Source organism: Pelophylax lessonae (assembly GCF_965119305.1).
Source record: "Pelophylax lessonae genome assembly, chromosome: 2".
NCBI classification, from domain to species: domain Eukaryota; kingdom Metazoa; phylum Chordata; class Amphibia; order Anura; family Ranidae; genus Pelophylax; species Pelophylax lessonae.
The window spans coordinates 326,092,835-326,111,101 of NC_138769.1; the positions used below are offsets into that span (position 1 = coordinate 326,092,835).

The window sequence follows — 18,267 nt, forward strand, 5'->3', positions numbered from 1 at the left end:
TGTCTACGAGGTTTAGAAGTGTGTCTATGGGAAAGTTTGACCATTCTTACAGTAGCACATTTGTGGGGTAAACACGGATGTTGGAGAGAAGGCCTGGCTCGCAGTCTGTGCTCTAATTCATCCCAAAGGTGTTCTAATCGGGTTAAGGTCAGGCCACCCCAAACTCGCTCATCCATGTCTTTATAGACCTTGCTTTGTGCACTGGTCCAAATCATTTAGTGGAGGGAGGATTATGGTGTGGGGTTGTTTTTCAGGGGTTGGAGTTGGCCCCTTCGTTCCAGTGAAGGGAACCTAAAGCATTAGCATACCAAGACATTTTGGACAATTTCATGCTCTCAACTTTGTGGGAACAGTTTGGGGTTGGCCCTTTCTGTTCCAACATGACTGCGCACCAGTGCACAGAGTAAGGTCCATAAGGACATAGATGAGTGAGTTTGGGGTGCAGGAACTTAACTAGCCTGTATGGAGTCCTGACATTAATATTTGGGATGAATTAGAGCAGAGACTGAGAGCCAGGCTTTCTTTCAATCATCAGTGCCTAACTTCACAAATGCGCTTCTGGAAGAATGGTCAAACATTCCCATAGACACACTCCTAAACCTTGTGGACAGCCTTACCAGAAGAGTTGAAGCGGTTATAGCTGCAAAGGGTGGGCCAACTCAATATTGAATCCTACAGACTAAGACTTTAATGCCATTAAAGTTCATGTGTGTGTAAAGGCAGGTGTCCCAATACTTTTGGTAATATAGTGTATATTCTTGGGACTACAGGTTTAGCCTTTATGTTGTAGAGAAGGAAGAGTTGATGTGTCTGAGTAGTTTACCACAAGAAAATGGGCAGGGTTGATGCCACTTAATTCACAAAATGCTGTGTGTGGTCAGCCCACAACAGGAATTAGGTGTAGAATGCATTACTGGCACACGAACAGGTACAATCTGTACTTGTAAGGATCTCTAAAGGGATAAAACATGGAGAAATGTGCATGTATTGCAGAGATGTACTCTTTTTTTTTTTTTTTTTTTTTATGACATACACTTTAATGGTGGACTCTAAAGATTTGGGTGAACCGGATCGTATGCTGGAATAAAACAGGGAAAATTGCACGTGCAGTACCATGAAATAGTATTTGCCTACTTCCTGATTTCCTATATTTTTTTACACTAAATGTTTTCAAGTTTAACCAAAATCTAATAATGGATAATGGCACTTGAATGAATAAAGAACATGTTATTTAACTTGTGTTATGTACTGAACAACAAAGTATGTACAAAACTGAGTGGCACTGTTCGAAAGAGTAAAAACTTGCTTCTAGGTACAACAGACCACTATTTATTTAACACTATTTTAAAGCAAAGTTGATGGTCTTTTTGGGATAGAAATGTAAATAATGAAAGAATATATTATTTACATTCAAGGAGAAAATGCTATTTTATCTTTCCCCAAGCCTCGGTTGTGATAAAAAGCATAGGCATTTAACCAAGCAATCTCTGCTGAAGGGGAGGATCTGTTAATCTGAAAAAAGATCCTCCCCTCAAACATAGATCACTGACCTGTGCCTATGTTTAAAAGCATTGACAATTAGGTTTGAGAAAAAAAAAAAAAAAAGACAAAAAACAGTTCCTACCTCAGTCATTTTCGGTTTCTGGGTCTTGGAGGGCACCAAAAGGCTTGAATCTGCTTGAACGGCATCGGCAGTGGTGTAAATCTCAGAACTCTTTTTCTGTTTCGATCTCAGTAGAGATAGTGCCACCCTGGTGGAAACTCCAGGAAGATTTGGGTTGTATAAACTTATGCACCAACTAGAATAAACAGATGTTCTTCGGTCAGTTTGTTGAGTGTGATTTGGCTTGACATAATTCAAGTAGCACCAGCTGACATTTGTGGTTGTGTGAAGAGTTGGAAAGACTTGCAGATTTTTTGACTCTGCTTCTTCATGAGAGACTGTCAAATGGATGCTGACAGGTGTTTGAGATGCAGTTGGTCTAATGGATGAGATAGGAGTGAACAACAGATCTTTATCATCCTTTTCCACTTTAACCGTTAAGCTATCATTCTGGCTTTGGTGCTTCTCTGGCGATTTACTGTACGGTCGATGAACAGGAGATGGGGGCAGTTGGGTTTTATTTCTATCTAACCCCAACAGCTGCTCACAAACAGCTGAAGGTTCAGGTGCTGACAACTCTAATCTGCTTTGTGACTGTGTAGCAGTGGCAATATTTGAGGTTCTGCTTCCTTCCAAAATTGAGTGCGATTTTATTTTAGCTTTTTCATATTTTTCTTCTGTGTCTTCTTCCTCTTTTACTCTTTTCTGCTGCTGAGTCTCCATTGTAAGTTCTAAGCTTCCAGCAGGTGATAACATACGTTTACTACCGCCAACAGAAGACGAGGTTGCATCAAAGCCTAAAACACCTTCAACAGAAGAAGTAAGTGGGATGTATTTGCTTGTTTCTGTCTTTGGGAATGGCACATGTAGAAAAGGGATTTCATCAATAGAGCCCTGTTCTTTTGGTAAGATATCAGACAAATCAAAGCTGTATCCCTTGGAACGTCCATCATTTATTTTCTGTATGACAATGGAGGATGGAGTGCGATGTGACTGTGTAACAAGAATTTGTGAGAGTGTAGTGTACATAGCATTACCATATAAAGGCATGTGTGTCTGAACTCTGACTGGAACAACAACTGATACAGCAGGCTCAGGGCATGCAGGGATCACTTGGGCAGTAGATTCCAAAGGCAATGGACTATGAGAGGGTGTTCCAACATTTTCTGGGAAATAATCTTGACCTGAAGAATGGCTAGATGCACCCAAAGGAGGGGAAACTTGTGGTATGATTTGCGAATAGCGTTCACTAGCTTGTGCAGGCAATGCTAGAGTGAACTGGGAATGTACTGGCATGAGGAATGTGGGAAGAAAAGGTAAAGACACTGGGTAGGAAGAATGTAAATATGGAGAGTGCTGCCTGAAAGGTATGTCCATGGCATGCAATGTTAACTGCTGAGGCAATGAAAGATGGTCTGGGTGCAGGAGAGATTGCTGTAAAGAAAGTGGGGGTGTGTGAAACACAGATGGCGAAATTGGCCCCAAAGAAAACGGAGCAGAAATAATACTGCTCGTAGCTTGAGAAGATAACAGTTCTGAAGCATGTTCAGACAACTGCAGTAGTGGCTGTATTGGGAAGAGAGATACCGGTTGCCTCTTTTTAACTTCATCAGTCAAAGTATGAGCTGGCCTTGGTTTCTGCTTTGGCTGTGAGGAAGGACTAGGCTGCTGTTGCTCTGCTGGGGATGTAACAGAAGACTGCTCAAAACAGGGTTTTCCTGAAATGTGGCTTGAAGAAGTGGGCTGTTCGGGTTCTTTCCAGTCTCTGGGGCTTAATTCTGGTTCAAGTTCCACATGTCTACTTAGAGATGTCTGTCTAATAGAAAAACACTTTCTCCTCTCCTGAGCGGTTAGCATTGATGTTGCAGTGGGCGATGTTAAATTACCATAATCAAAAGATTTGCTTCGGTTCTCCGAAACCTGCAATGTATGAGATACATTTGGTGTCTGTTCAGATGCAGACCTTCTCATTTCTCTTGCTTGGTGATGGTGAGAAGGAACAGTGAGCATATGATGTCCAATTGATTTGGCAGTAGCCTCTGGCTGTTGACCTGATGTTTCTGGTTTGAGACCCTCTTCTCGGTCAAATGAAACTGAATGACTGGATGCATGTGAAATACTGCTGTCTTGACTAGGGCTTCGAGTGAGCGTTGTTGATTCAAAACTAGAGTCTCCAGAAGACTGTGCCATTTCGGCTAGGCGCAGCCTCTTCTTTTTTGGTGGGAGTTTTTCAGCAGGAAGCTGTGCAAGAGTTTGACTTCTTTGTGGCCACTGAAATTCTTCAACCTTCTCTGGCTCCTTGAGAGGATCTTCAGATTCAACCTCTTGCTTATCTGGTTCTTCAGTGACTAAAATTTCTGGCACTTGAATATTATGCTGCCGGACTAACTTCGGCTGCAAGGTATGAGTTGAGTGAGGATGTTGTCTTACAGTACGAAAAGGTGCATCTTCCTCTTCAAAACTACTTTTCTTTTCCATAGATTCTGATTTTTCAAAAGAGCTAGTGTGCTGAATGACAGAAATTTCCTTTGAAATTGTAGATTTCTCTTTACTTTCAAAAGTTAGTGCGTGAATATCAGATTTTGGTGCAGTTTCACTTCTACTGGTTGACTGCTTGACTGCATCACTAGACAAATTAACAGATGTATTAGGAGGAGCATAACAGGACTCTAGCAAAACAGAAGATGTGGGAAACTCAGACCATTCAGGTGACTGGGGCTCTTCATCATCACCAAGACTTTTCTCTTTTCGCCTTTTTCGCAAAGTAGACATCTCTAAACTTGGTCCTAATTTGTAATTTGGTAGTGGAGACCATGCTTCGTGTTCTGGATGTCCTTTTCCGGTTTCAACGGAACTGCTTGATACAATAACTGGAGGTTCTAATATATGCATTTCAGAGCAATAATATTTCTTATGGGTTTCATAATTACCCTTTTTTTTGTATCGAGCACCACAAATATTACATTCATAGATCAAGCCCTTTACTCTACCCCCCTTCTTTGATTTCCTGGAAATTTCTGTTTCTTTTGTTTCTAGATCATCAGATGTTTTTCCAGAGGGGTCTTTACTTGTTGTGTTGACTTCCTCTGAAGAGTACTCCATTCCTAACGGTAGCTCTATTGCCGGTTGTCTCTTTAGCAGTCGAGGATGAGAACTAAGCATGTGACTGCGGCTTAGTGCTTCAGAGTCCACAATCCGGTCATCAAATGAATAACTAGCTCTGAAAGGATGTGGTGAGCTAATAGTGCAGGCTGAAGAAGGCATAGAGTGGCTTCGAAGAAGAGGCACTGTCTCTGTGGCACTGTGGGAGGATTGATGTGAGGTGAAGGAATGCTCAGCTTTCGTCTTCTCAGATGACATTTTAGAATCTAGCTGAAGAGATCCTGGAGACTTGACATCAAACTGAAAAGTTTCACGATACAAAGCTGCTTTAGGTGACTCAATGCTGCTTCTCCTTGACAGTGAACTTCTCCTTGGTTTAACACTGTCAATCTCGCTAGTGTCCACTACAGCCTCATTAATAGTAATGAGCTTGGTTATATGCTCAATTACCTGTGTCCTAGGCACAGACATTGGTATTGAACTAGATTTTTCCTCAGCAGTGCCCAGAAGAGGACGTGGTGTTGCTAAAATGTTAGTTCTCTGCCCAATTCTTCCACATTTACCTAATATAATTTCAGCATAGGACTTTGCATTTGTGTTGGGAGGACTTATTTGCTGTTCTGCACTTTCAGAACGTGAAAAGTAACCAGACTCTGTACTGCCTTTACTTCCAGGACTGAGAAAAGTCTGCTCCTCACTGGCCTTTTTTCTCTCACTTAACCTGAGAGCTAGCTTTTGTTTTATACTATGGGTATCCTCTGATTTTAGCAGGAGTTCAGGTGAAGGATCTTTAAATGCTACACTCTCCTCAAATGCATGGGCCACATTTTGTTGTGACAAAGAGAAAAGTTCCTGACGCGTACTATGGTGTTTTGACATTCCTTGGGACTCAGATGATGGCAAATGATGCTTCTGCTGTGGAGACAGCTGTGTTATGTTTGACATTGTGCTTGTCTCATCCTCTGAATCTGTGCTTTCTCCTTCTGACGGCTCATCAATTTCTTCTCCTCCAAGCCTCTCCATCTCTAAGTTTGATGGATATGCCTCTGTTCCAATCTCTAAAGCCAACCCTGCTTTGATTCGGTGAGCATGAGACTTTCTGTGTTTATAAAGATTACTTTTTGTTTTGAAAGAAAATCCACAAGGGATGCAAGGATATGGGCGCTCACCAGTATGAGATCTGATATGTTTTTGTAGAACACTTGGTTTTGCACATGGTCTGCTGCAGTATTGGCATATATACTTTCCTGGTTTTTGGGGCTTCTTTTCTTTTTTATGAGGTTCATCGACCTGCTTTACAGAAACCTGAGTTGGCCGTTGGACGTAAGCTTTCTGTGAAGGATCTTCTGCCAAACGGGTAAGTCTGGCATGTAGTGCAGAAGACGACTTGGACGGACCTGACTGTACTGGATCTACAACTTGCCATGCTGACCCTTCAAGGCCATGCTCTTGATCTATGCGGGGGGCCATGAATGCTGGTGAAAAATTTTGTGACTTAGAAACGTGAAGTTGCTCAAGAAGTGGAACTTTGGGTTTGCACGGCCTTCCCACCCTCCTAGGAGGTCCTTCTCTTGCTATCTTTAGGGAACTTGGGAAACGTTGATGTGATACAAGATCTTCCCGACTACAACCTGGATAATCCTCTATCGGAGTTTCTGTGCCTTGAACCACCTCTCCTTTGTTTGGCCTTTTCCTCACACCTTCCTCCGACTTCCTTGTGCTCTTCTGGCCTTTCTCTGGCTCCATCACCTACACCAGAGACTCCCTGTGCTATTTTTGCAAAGTCCAGGGGAAAAGCAATACCTAACAACCATGGTAAAATATTAAAAGCATCTGCATTGCACCTTTGAGGGTCAACCCTTACAAACAGGAAACCGATTTAGGCTTTTTGGTCATAAAAGTCTCTACTTGTAGCACAAGAAATAAATACAGTTCAGATGTCAATATTTGTAATCCATGATCCGTCACATAAATGAGAGTACAGAAGTAAAAAACAACAGCATAAATACTGTTCCAGTCAATTCACTGTAAGGTTTGGCTCTTGACATTGCTTATATCTACGAGTTGTACTCCACGGGTAGAGGTTTTAAAGTTTACTGAAGTTTTGGAAACTCAAAGTATTTCTTGAAGTAGGTGTTCAATGAAGCTGGTGGTAGTACCATTGACCTGGAACAGAAAGAAATACATTCAATAATGGTTATTTTTTTTAAAAAAATAGCACCAATATAAAACAAAAACCTAATAAAATGCTATTAGATAACCATTTGTAAGGTTGGTAACAGTCAAACTAGTGGAACCCATTGCCAGTGAACAGACAAGGGCAGTGTAATATAGTCTCTTTTGCTACAGTACATCAAATACACAGGACAAAAGACCAGAAGCACAGACTGTGTTGATGCAGGAATCCCTCCCTTTCGGGCCATTGTCTTTTCCCGGCAGAGGAGCTGTGGAGGGCGTAGGAAGCTGTCCCTGCTGGGAGAAGACAGTAATTATTGCAACCGATAATCGATCGATCAACTTGGTGCCTTCAGCCTCCCCATATACGGTTCGAATCTCAGCAGCTTCCTGCTGAATTGGCCGAGATTCGAACCATGTATGGCCTGCCTAAGGAAGCAGGAAAGTATAAATACAAAGGTGGCCACTGCTGTCTCAAAAAGTGCCAGTTCCCATGTAGTTATACTGACCCCTGAAATGCTTTCCAAGTCAATTAAGTGTAAAAAGTGTACATAAGGACTTATACTTTACTCTATTTTCCTTACTGCATGCATATTCTAGCTATCTATTGGCTAACTTAAGAGATTTGAAATGCATGATTGCAATACATTAGGTTTCCTTGCCAGACATGATACAATACAAAATTGGAACTCCATGCATTTCTATACACAAAACTCTCACAATTAATGTATATTAAAACTAGGATCCACAAAAAGTAATAAAGGGAAGTACGGTAACCATACAGGTGTCACTCTTTTGGAAATATTCAACAAAGATTTGGCAAATATTATTTAAGCATTAAAAGATTTTTTTTGTTTTTTAGAAATCATACTTGCCTAGGTGGCTGTCCTCCCTGGCTCGAAGACTGGGAGCTGAGCGATCAAAGACTGCTGATTGTTCAGTTCTCAGGGCTCCGTGAGCAGAGAGATGGTGACGGTCAGTCATCACAGTCTGCTCTGCTTCCCCCACCCTCACACTCACATTGAAGCACTGGGTTGTGAAGGAGCGGGAGTGGATGGTTTAGACTCTCAGCAGCTCGCTGAGAGGCTAAGCCAGCTGTCGGTCTAGGCCTCTGGGTGCATCTCAACTGTATGCTCGCGATCTTTCCCCAGCCTATACCCGCTCTGTGACATCAGCCAACAGCAGTAGTCAGCCTGTTGGCTGAAAATGGGTCACATGAGTGCAGAATGAACTGCAATCCTGTGATCCACAGGAAAAGCACAGCCAAAGCAAGCTTTCACACCTGCGATTAAGGCTGGTGCAAATTGTAGTGGCAAAAATACTCCTGCTGCGGCTCCCAACTAACAGTACAAATAATCATTTAAGCATATTGGGAAATTACAGCCTAAAAGATCCTGCAAAAATTATGGTAAAATGCATTTAAATTTTTGCTCACGTTTCCTCCCCATCTCTGCCTATTGATCTGCTATTGGGCAGCTTTTTGTAAGGGACTGATATGTGGGTTTGAGCCAGACCAGTAAATGCAAAAAGTGGATTTTTGTACTTACCGTAAAATCCATTTCTCTTGAGTTCATCGACGGACACATCGCTCCATAAATCATAACGACTGGGTTGTATTGCCTTCTCCAGAAGGACTAGGCAGAACAAAAAACACCTGGCTATGCCCATGAGCCGTCCTCAGCTTGGTATTTAACCCCCCTTACTGCTCTAGGTAATCAGTTTAGTAGCAAGCAGTATTAGAAGTACCATAACTCTACAGGAGGGGCGGGTGCTGTGTCCGATGATGAACTTTTTACGGAAAGTACAAAAATTCAATTTTCTCTTTCGTTCATCGACCGAAACAGCGCTCCACAAATCATAACTACTGGGGACGTCCAAAAGCAGTGCTCTGCCAAAAGGAAAAATAAGGGGTGGGGAAAATAACCCAAGGCTAAACATAAGTTCCCCTTACCAGGACACAAGAGCCTTAACTTAAGTTTAAAGAAAAAACACCCTCAAGACGGAACAGCCCCTAAGCAGCAGCCTGTAAAACTTTGCGGCCAAAAGAAGCATCCGCAGATGCCAAAGTATCTACCTTATAGAATGTTGTGAAGTATGCACCGACGACCAAATGGCCGCCTTGAAAACCTGCCATATTGATGTCTGATGACGGAAGGCCAGAGAAGCACTCATTGCCCGAGTAGAATGCGATGTGACAGCGAAAGGTGGAACCTGACCTTTAATGGAATAGGCCTGAGTCACCCTCGGTCTAGTCCATCTGGAGATGGTAGCCGAAGAAGCGGCCAGCCCTTTTCTTGGTCCGTCTGTAACCACAAAAATCAAGTCTGATCTCCGAAAGGACTCAGTAGCTGCCAGATGCAACTGAATCGCACAAACTACATCCAAGATATGCAAAGCAAATTCCTTGGAATGAGCTGGCTTGGGACACAAGGAAGGCAACACAATATCCTCATTCAAATGGAAGTCAGAGACAACTTTGGTCAGGAATCATAGACAGGGACGAAGAACCACTTTATCCCTATGGACCATCAAATAGGGACCGTGACAGGATAATGCCGCCAATTCCGATACCCTGCAGGCTAAGGTAATAGCCACCAAGAGTTTCACATTCTGGAATAACGTAGACAAGGTAATCTCCCGAATATTCTCAAACTGAGGTTTCTGGAGAACCAAAAACCCACTGGTGAACTAGTCCACTTTTTTAAAAGTGACTCCTCAAAAGGGTAACGTACAGTAAAACATTTGGGGACCACATATGGTAATTTTGGTTGTTCCCATTCATTACAGGAAAACCAATCAAAATAAGGAACATAAGGAAACACCTTTGGCGTACGAGGCGACTTATGCGTACCAAACAACACAGCTCTGTCCATGGCTACATCGGCCGCATCCTCCAGTTTTAAATTCCCACGCACTGCAGTTATAAGTGTGTCTACGAGCGCTTTTTCATTCATTGCTGCGACCATGGAGGAATCATCCTCCCTATTGGATAGATATGGGGGTGTTATATTAAGTCCTCCTGGATGGGCCGCGTCCACGGCGGCATCAAGCTTAGAATCAGATGAGACTGACCAGGAGAATGCGGGGGGACGCTTCCTCCTGGGCCTTTGCACACACGCCACTTTCACCTGGGATATTAAGGACTGCAAGACAGCTGTCAGTGCAACCATGGGATGCTGGGGTTCTGAAGGATATGCCACCTCTATGAGGGGGTCAGTGGGGGAGATGTGACCCTGAGACTCCATAAGGACCTTGCAGTACAAAAACGATCTTTTGGCACCACTAAGGGATCCCCTCAAGGCTCAGGGTATCTATCAGCAAAGAGAGAGATAACAGAGACCCCACAAGGCTTTGGTTGTCTCCAGCGTCTCCCGAACTAAGGGAAAAATGGCCCCCGTGACATCATCGGGCTACACAAACATGGTGGCCATGGCCACCCGAGGACCAGCCAGACTAGGAGAAAATGGCCACCACCAGCTACAAACGCTGAAGCATACTGCCAGGATCTTTCCTCAGCCCTCTGCAATGTTGCACACTCAGCAAGGAACCCCCCCTGAAAGTAGGACACAACTTAGGGGAGACTCCACTGCGTACTCTGCACTAGGACCTCCCTGCACTATACCCACACTGCAAACAGTAGGGCATGCACCAAGGGGTCTTCTACACCGGGACCCCTCCAGACTACCAGGGCAGGACACACACCATCCCAGGATCCTTACAGAGTGGGGATAACGGGGGAGACCCAGGGGGGTCTACGCTGCATTCTATGCCCTGGGACCCCCATCAGACTCCAGGTCAAGACAGAGGGAAAAGGGAGTGGGGGAAGCCCAGCTCACTGAGGGATTTAGGGATGGGAGGAGGGAACCTGCAGGTAGGTCCGACCATCCCTGGAGGTTACCCGCGTCCACCCCAAAAACCCGCCAAAAGGGGAGGGGGGACTGTACTTACCCTTCCATGGTGCGGGTAAGGCTCCAGACAGAATCCTCGCCACCGAAGTAGAGGAGCTGCCGGCCAAGGGACAGCTGCGACTCAGACTCAAGCCCGGTCATATGTGGCCCTGCAAGACGTTTAACTCACGGGCCAGCCTCTGTCCTTGAGGCTAGCGCGTAGCTGCGGTCTACACGCGCTCTCTGGCTGGGCTGGGGGGACCCACTAGATCTAGATTATCCAGCCCGTCGCCCAGCAGTTGATTGTAGATCTCCCGAGAGAAAAAACAAAAAAGATGTAAGGAAGGAGAAAAAATTGTTAGGACCAGAGATCCCAGTCACTAGTAACAGATCAAATCATATAGTTTAAACCAGGTACTGTATACTTTGGGGCACTGCCCCCCAATGTATGGAACATAGTGCCCAATTGGCAAAAGGCCCCTTTAACAGGTAGGTGAAGCTTTAAAGTATAGTTTAGCAATCCTAATTGGAACTAGATCCACCTCTGTAATGTCCAAAGCTTTTTGAAAGCCCCACTCCCACTGGACCTGTATGACTATTTTTGGGTACTTTCGGTAAGCAAAGATTATACAGACAAACTGCTTTCCTTCAATGCCTCTATGTACCTACAGGTCAGTTCAAATAGTGCCAGAGTAATAGGTACTTTATATTGGTCCGGGCTATAATTTTGTTGCCGTACAAATCCTCCATTACAAATCAGACCTTTGTGTTTCCACTGTTGCAAATGATGTGCATTTTGGCCTGGTTGAAACTCAGGACTTCCACTGGGTGCCAAGTGAGCTCCATGTAGGATTCTTCTCGCTTTTTATCTGCACTACACCAAAATTAAAAAATAATAATAAAAAGAAAGGGTTGGGCACAATATAGCAAGTCCATTCTTGTTTGGGATCCACATGAGCGAATTAATCCACAGCGAGCAGCAAGAAAGAGCTTAAATAGAGACTCATTAAGGAAGAGATCCGTTGATCGTGGTCTGCAATAACTGGGCCAATTGTGTTGCTTGATGATGACATGCTTTAATCTAATGGTAAATTTACACAAGCATGTTTTAATGAAGTTCCATCTACAAGACATATCTAATCCCACCCCTCAATCAGGTCTACAGCAACAGTATATACACTAACAGTAATCTATTTTTTGTGATCAACGATAAAATACATCACAGGAACAATTAGAATACTGTATGTACTCTGCTGCTGAAGAAAGGTGATCATTCTGCCCTGCTTCGGCACAGAACCCAAACTTCTACAGAAAAACACAACACCACAGAAACATCCTCAGCATTTCCATAGCAACCACAAAAGATGAAATACAGTTTCCATAATTGTGCTAAATTCTGCTCATACACTGCACATAGTGATGAAATAAACTTCTTGGCCTAGAACCCACTAATCAATCATAACTGGCAGCTTCAGCTCAACACTTGAAAGCCCACCATGGTTGTTTAATCTTTGTAACTTTTATTAATGCTATGCTACCCTGACTGGCAGCCAACAAAACATTAATACAAGGACAGGGCATGGATCAAAGGGTTAAGGCAAATCTTTATTGGAATATAAGCACATTGGGAGTTATATGGGTTTCAATACATGATCTCAACCTTAAACTTTTGAGACAGCCTTCAAACTCTTTGGAAAACCAATGAAATCTCCTGTAAGGGAATCCCATTTCCACTCATCAGATTCATATACTGCAGTATATGCAAGTCAAGTCCCTTTTACTCTCCACAGGTAGGTCCTAGCAGTAAAATATTATCTCCTCTTATTTAGACAGGCCAATAGTTATTTACAAGACATTTTCCAACCCATCAGGTCTACTGTGTTGGCCACATTGGTCTTCTGCATTATCCCCTATATTTATACTACTTAGATTTACTGCGCATAAACCTTCACTCTATTTAGACAACGTGTATTAATGCTTCACCTACTTTTCCTTGTTTCTTAATCTTCGTTTTCTTTGTTTATACAAAAAAATTGTTCTTTGGCCTTGCGATCACATATACTAAAATTACATAAATTATGATTTCTTGCTTCTTTACATATACAGTAGATACTAGATTGTATGATAAACGTACATATGCAGGAGAGACAGATTGTTTTGCTGTTTACCGATTCTACTAATGACTTCATTACATTTTCAGCTCCTTGCATCTCCCACCCTCTTGATACATATGGTTTTCATCTTGCCAAACAATATTACATGGATAACTTGATAAGCAAAGAGCTCCTATCTGTAGTGATGTAATGATTTTAAAATTGCCTGCCCTGTTCTGTGCTCAGTACTGTGATTAAAAACAAGCATCCAATATGTGTGAATGTGTACTCACCTAAACACACTAAGGCCTCTTGCACTCTGCAGCTTGAAAAAGCTCCGTACAGCTTTTTTTTTTAACGGCGCTAAAATATAGGCCATTAATTGTAATGTATCTATGCACACAGGCGCGTAAACAAGCGCCATGCATTCTTCAGTAACAAAAATAAATACAATTTTAAAAAAATCAGCTTTTTTTGGTCAGTAATCTACGCCTCATGCGCACAAATGCACGCAAATGCCCAATTACATGTTGTGCAGAACAAGAGAATACGTTTTCGCGCACGCATATACGCAAGAATGCACGTAAATGCTTGCAAATACATACAAAAAGAAAAGTCTGAAAAAGTAGAGGCTCAAACAGGAGTATCATGTGTAAGAGGCCTAAAACACAATGGATATGGACACATTATCATCTGTATATTATAGAAATGTAATCTGTTTAAGAGAAAAAGTAAAAAAGTATTATGTAAAGGTATGCTAATGACTTGATTGGTTTCTGTTTGCCCATCTACCAGGGAAGAACTGTTTATCCAAATGACCCTACCCCTTAAAATTGGAGTTAAAGCGGAGTTCCACCCAAAAGTGGAACTTCCGCTTTAGGGAGTCCTGACCCCCCGACATGCCACATTTGGCATGTCATTTTTTGGGGGGGGGGGAGCGGGTACCTAGTTATGACAGGTACCCGCTCCCACTTCCGCTCGGAGCGCCGCGGCGCCCTGAGCGGAAGTTCTCCTCTCCCCCTCCCTCCCTGCAATCTTCTGGGACACGTCAGAGGTCCCAGAAGATTGCCGGCCAATCACGGCGCGCAGCGCGACTCGCGCATGCGCAGTGGGTACCCGGCTGTGAAGCCGCAAACTGTAACAGCCGGGTGCCCACAGCAGTGATGCCGGCGCCGAGGGAGAGCATCGAGGCTTCCGGCGGCCGCATCGCTGGACCGTTGGACAGGTGAGTAAATGGCTGGAACTCCGCTTTAAGGGCTGACAGGGCTGGTGAAATTAAAGCGGACCCACAAGCAAACCGCTTAATAGATATTTGAAATATTGATACAATATGTAAAAATGTCTTAAAGCGGAACTAACCCCATTGATTTAACAGTTTCAAAAAGTTACATTACCGAAATGTGCTGGAAATGTAACGGTCACATTGTGCTCTCAACCAAACTGTCAAACCATCAAATTGCTGGTGTCACAAGTGCAGCATCATAGCAGTTGAAAATAAACAGAGATCAAGGTGGCAGCTTTCTTGGCTGAAAACAATAGGAAGGGTTAGTTCTGCTTTAACCTTCCTGGCGGTAATCCCGAGGGTGGCTCGGGGTTAATTTTCAGTACCAAAAGTGGTAGCCCCGAGCCACACTCGGGGCTACCCTGTAGTGAAACTTACCTTGTCCCTACGATCCCCTGATGTCCTCCAGCTGTGTCCTCCGGCCCATGCCGGCATCTGTCTTCCAGGTTCCCTTCCCTGCAAGCGCCATGACGCAGGGGGGTGGAACCAGGTGGGAAATTAAAAAAAAAAATTAACAAAACATGAAATGATACATTGCAATCTGTTAGGATTACATTACTTTTAACCATTTCACCTCAGTTTTGTCCCTAGTGCTTTGTCCAGTGCCCTGCCTGCACTTTTACTGTTTTATTCCTTTTATTTTTATTAATCATTTTTTATTAATACTTTATGAATTTATCAATAATTTTTAGTCACTTTTACTGTTTTATTCCTAAGAATTACAGGCCTACAATATAAAACAACAGATTTCCATGCAAAACAATGTACCACTTTCACATTCAACTGACATAATCAGACCGCCATGGAGGTTAACTGCCAAAGGATTTGTAAGGTTTTCCAGCTACTTGTGTGACACAAATACCTGATGAATTTGCCTCAGTATGGAACCAAGGCTACAGTACATGTGCAGTTTTTTCCCCCATAGGCCCCAATGGAGAAGCCATCCCCCCTGCAGGTTTGCAGGTGGACAGCTTTCCTATTATGGTATATAGAGAAAAGCTGTGCAAGTGTAGAACACCGTGGCTGTTGGCTCACTAAAGAGGACCAAAGAATAGTTGAAGCCAGCGTAGGCTGTGGCAACATATGGATAGGATAAGGGGAGCAATTGGCTCCACGTTTTAAAAGGTTCATCCTTTAAAAATTGTTTTAAATGACTCGATCGCTAGAATATAATCTGCAAAGTAAGGTCTCGTTGTAAAGGAATGGCAAAGTGGTTATGAAGTCAGTTTTTTTTACCTTAATGCATTCTTTGTTTCAACCTCTACTTCCCTAAATACCTGCCTGTATCAATCCAGTGCTGTGCATGGTTGCAGGTCTTCTGTCTTCTCTCCCCACTCTCACAGGCTTGGCTGAGAGCAGCAGGAGCCATTGGCTCCTGGTGCTGGCAATCAAATCATGTCAGAAGGGGGCAAGGCCAGGCCGAGAGCACTGATGGGGGGACTCCAAAAGAGAAAGTTCAGAGCTGCTCTGTGCAAAGGTAAGTAGAACATCTTTCTTTAGTGAAAAAAAAAAATTTAGGACCGCTTTAATACTTGATTTTGACTTCTATAAGAATCTTCGGTATCTGACACTTCTGGGTGTAGCAGATGCCTGGTTTTCTACCTGATAATGGTTTCATATACTAGCCACTATAACTTCACTCTGTCCTGTATTGTAGCTTCGTAACAGAGATCACAACCAGTTCTCTGGGGCTGCAGGAAGCATTAAATTGTGCAAATCCTTTTTTAAAACCCTAAATGAGGGGCAGCCAAATTCTGCTTCATACATTGCCCTCGATGTAACAAGTGGCCCTGCCAAAGTACAAAGCCATTTACTGCATCTGCTACTAGGACAATGGAAAAGTAGCCTGTAACTGATAGGTATCTATAATGCTATAATTATAACAACTTAACAAGCGCTGGATTTAATTTGGGCTCCAAACAATGGTTTCTAAAATTCACACGATAACCATAAAAAGGGTAAAGAGAGGCTGTTTTAGATCTTCCCTTCTGCTATTTAGGTCATTTATGCCCTTTCCCGCTGTTTTGAGACCAGCATACATTCTCAGGGATATGGAGAACTAAAACAAAAGAATTGTAGAGGAAGTTTTGCAAAACTGCTTTTATTTTACGCTGCACAATCTGCTCTCATGGAGCATGTGTCATAATATATTCACATCAAACGTCACCACAAATGGTCAAATATATTCAAAATCAGGTTGCTAGCAGCCATGCCTGAAAAGTCTTGTCTTTATTCCCATCACACACTGTCCTGGAAACAAGGCTCCTCAGTAGCAGGTGATGTAGCGGCCTCTTCATGGATCAATGCACATATTCGCCAGCACACCGTGGATCATCTAATGTTGTCCAAAACTTTTACTGCAGAGAGATCACATCACAAAAAGGTACAAGTGCAAAGTTGCGGGGTCGCGCAGTACCCCTTCATCCGGCATGCGTAGGGGTCCTGCTTGGCTCCGAAACATTGCACTTGTACCTTTGTGATGTGATCTCTCTGCAATAAAAGCTTTGGACAACATTTGATGATCCATGGTGTACTGGTGTATACATGCTTGAAAAGTGTTGGGTCACCAGATCTGCCCATGTGCAGTTTCCTTTTCCAGGGGTAGTGTTTTCCTGGTTGCTGGCATGCGCTATGCATTTTGTTGCTATCATAACCACGTCATGTTTTTAAAACTTGAAAATAAAATGAGAAAGGTAGATGTAGAAACTGCTATCAAACCAGGTAAAGGTTTTGGAATAAAAAAAAACTCAATTACTTTTCCTGTAAAATGTATACAGATGTATCATTCAACAGCACTTCTACTTTTTCTAGCAGTTACAAGATGAAGGACATTTTGAAGCATTATTACATACTGACATTCAAGCTCCAACAAATGCATATTCCATTATAGCAGAGCTAAAAACTGCTAAGTGCATATAGGTTGACTGTTACCTGCTAAAGGACTTGAAATACCTTGCCACAAGGTTGACTGAACTGTATTACAACTATGCATTTTGTTTTTTTGCCTAGAGTTCCACTTTAGGTGTTTTAGCCATTTTACCACTTTATTTAATCATGGTTATAACTGCAGAATTGATGAGTATGGTTCCATTTTATAGGCATAATGACGTAACCACGGAATATAATGAAGAGGCAGTTCCTCAGTGAAAAACACCCTGCCACAAATGGAGCGTGTATGGACGGCAAGAGGTTTCTCTACATCACATCCTGTCCCAACACAGCTGTAAAGTGGTCAAAAAAAAAAACAAGAGCGCTTCTCATCCCAAGACAGAGCCTTTCAGAGGGGGTTCCTCCCAAACACCCCTCCCCTTCTGAACAGCACAGAGGTCAGCTCTTTTCTCAAGAGCTAACAATCGATCGATCATAAGCCAGTGAAATTCATATAGGTTAAACATTTTAAATAAAAACTGTTTAAAGGTATTCCAAGTCCTTTAGTAGGCAACAGTCAACATTAAGAGGTGTAAATGTCCCACATATTCCAAATTGATTGGCTAGACTTAAATGGCCATCACTTAATTGAATCTCCCTATGCTTTTCATTTCTAAAAGTACAGACACACTAAACAAAACTGCAGCAATCCACTGCGGTTATATGGAATTTTACTTCCATTAATAATATATGTGGACAAGTTGCAGGGGTCAGGTAGGCAATGCTCTTGCCAATGAACTTGCACACTAAAGCATGCTCTCTTTGTTTTTGATTCCCTCTCTAGATGCACACAGACACGCACATGAATATTATTGCTATAATTATTGAATCTGCGCTCTAAGCATGAAAACAGATGGGTGTCTTTAGTGTCATAAGCAATTATATATGTGTAAAAGTCACCATAGGGAGAACACTTCTCATGCAAGATACAATACATCTGAACTAAACAAACCCTACCATGGCTACACTATGATAGGGCCAGCAGAAAACTGCTTGTCAGAGTAGTCAAAAACGCATGTACCCTATATATAATATAGGACAAAAATACTTTTTTTTCACTTCTGCAAGATGATCATTTTGTGCCATATTGGAGCTTACAATCTATTGTTCTTAACACTGCCAAACACTATAGAGCTAGTTTTGCTAAATTCAAAGGAAGCCCACACAACTTAAGGGCCATACACACTATACAATTGT

At 42.7% G+C, this 18,267-nt stretch overlaps 1 protein-coding gene across 4 annotated transcripts in view; it reads right to left on the bottom strand.

The window, feature by feature from the left end:
• HIVEP3 (HIVEP zinc finger 3) overlaps positions 1 to 18,267 on the bottom strand; it is a 223,517-nt gene that overhangs the window by 39,894 nt on the left and 165,356 nt on the right. For all 4 annotated transcript variants that reach the window (XM_082246722.1, XM_082246721.1, XM_082246723.1 and 1 more), the window contains one exon: positions 1,625 to 6,871. In XM_082246722.1, coding sequence (XP_082102848.1) covers positions 1,625 to 6,451 — 4,827 coding nt within the window. In that variant the 5' untranslated portion in view covers positions 6,452 to 6,871. The remainder of the gene's footprint in view (positions 1 to 1,624; positions 6,872 to 18,267) is intronic.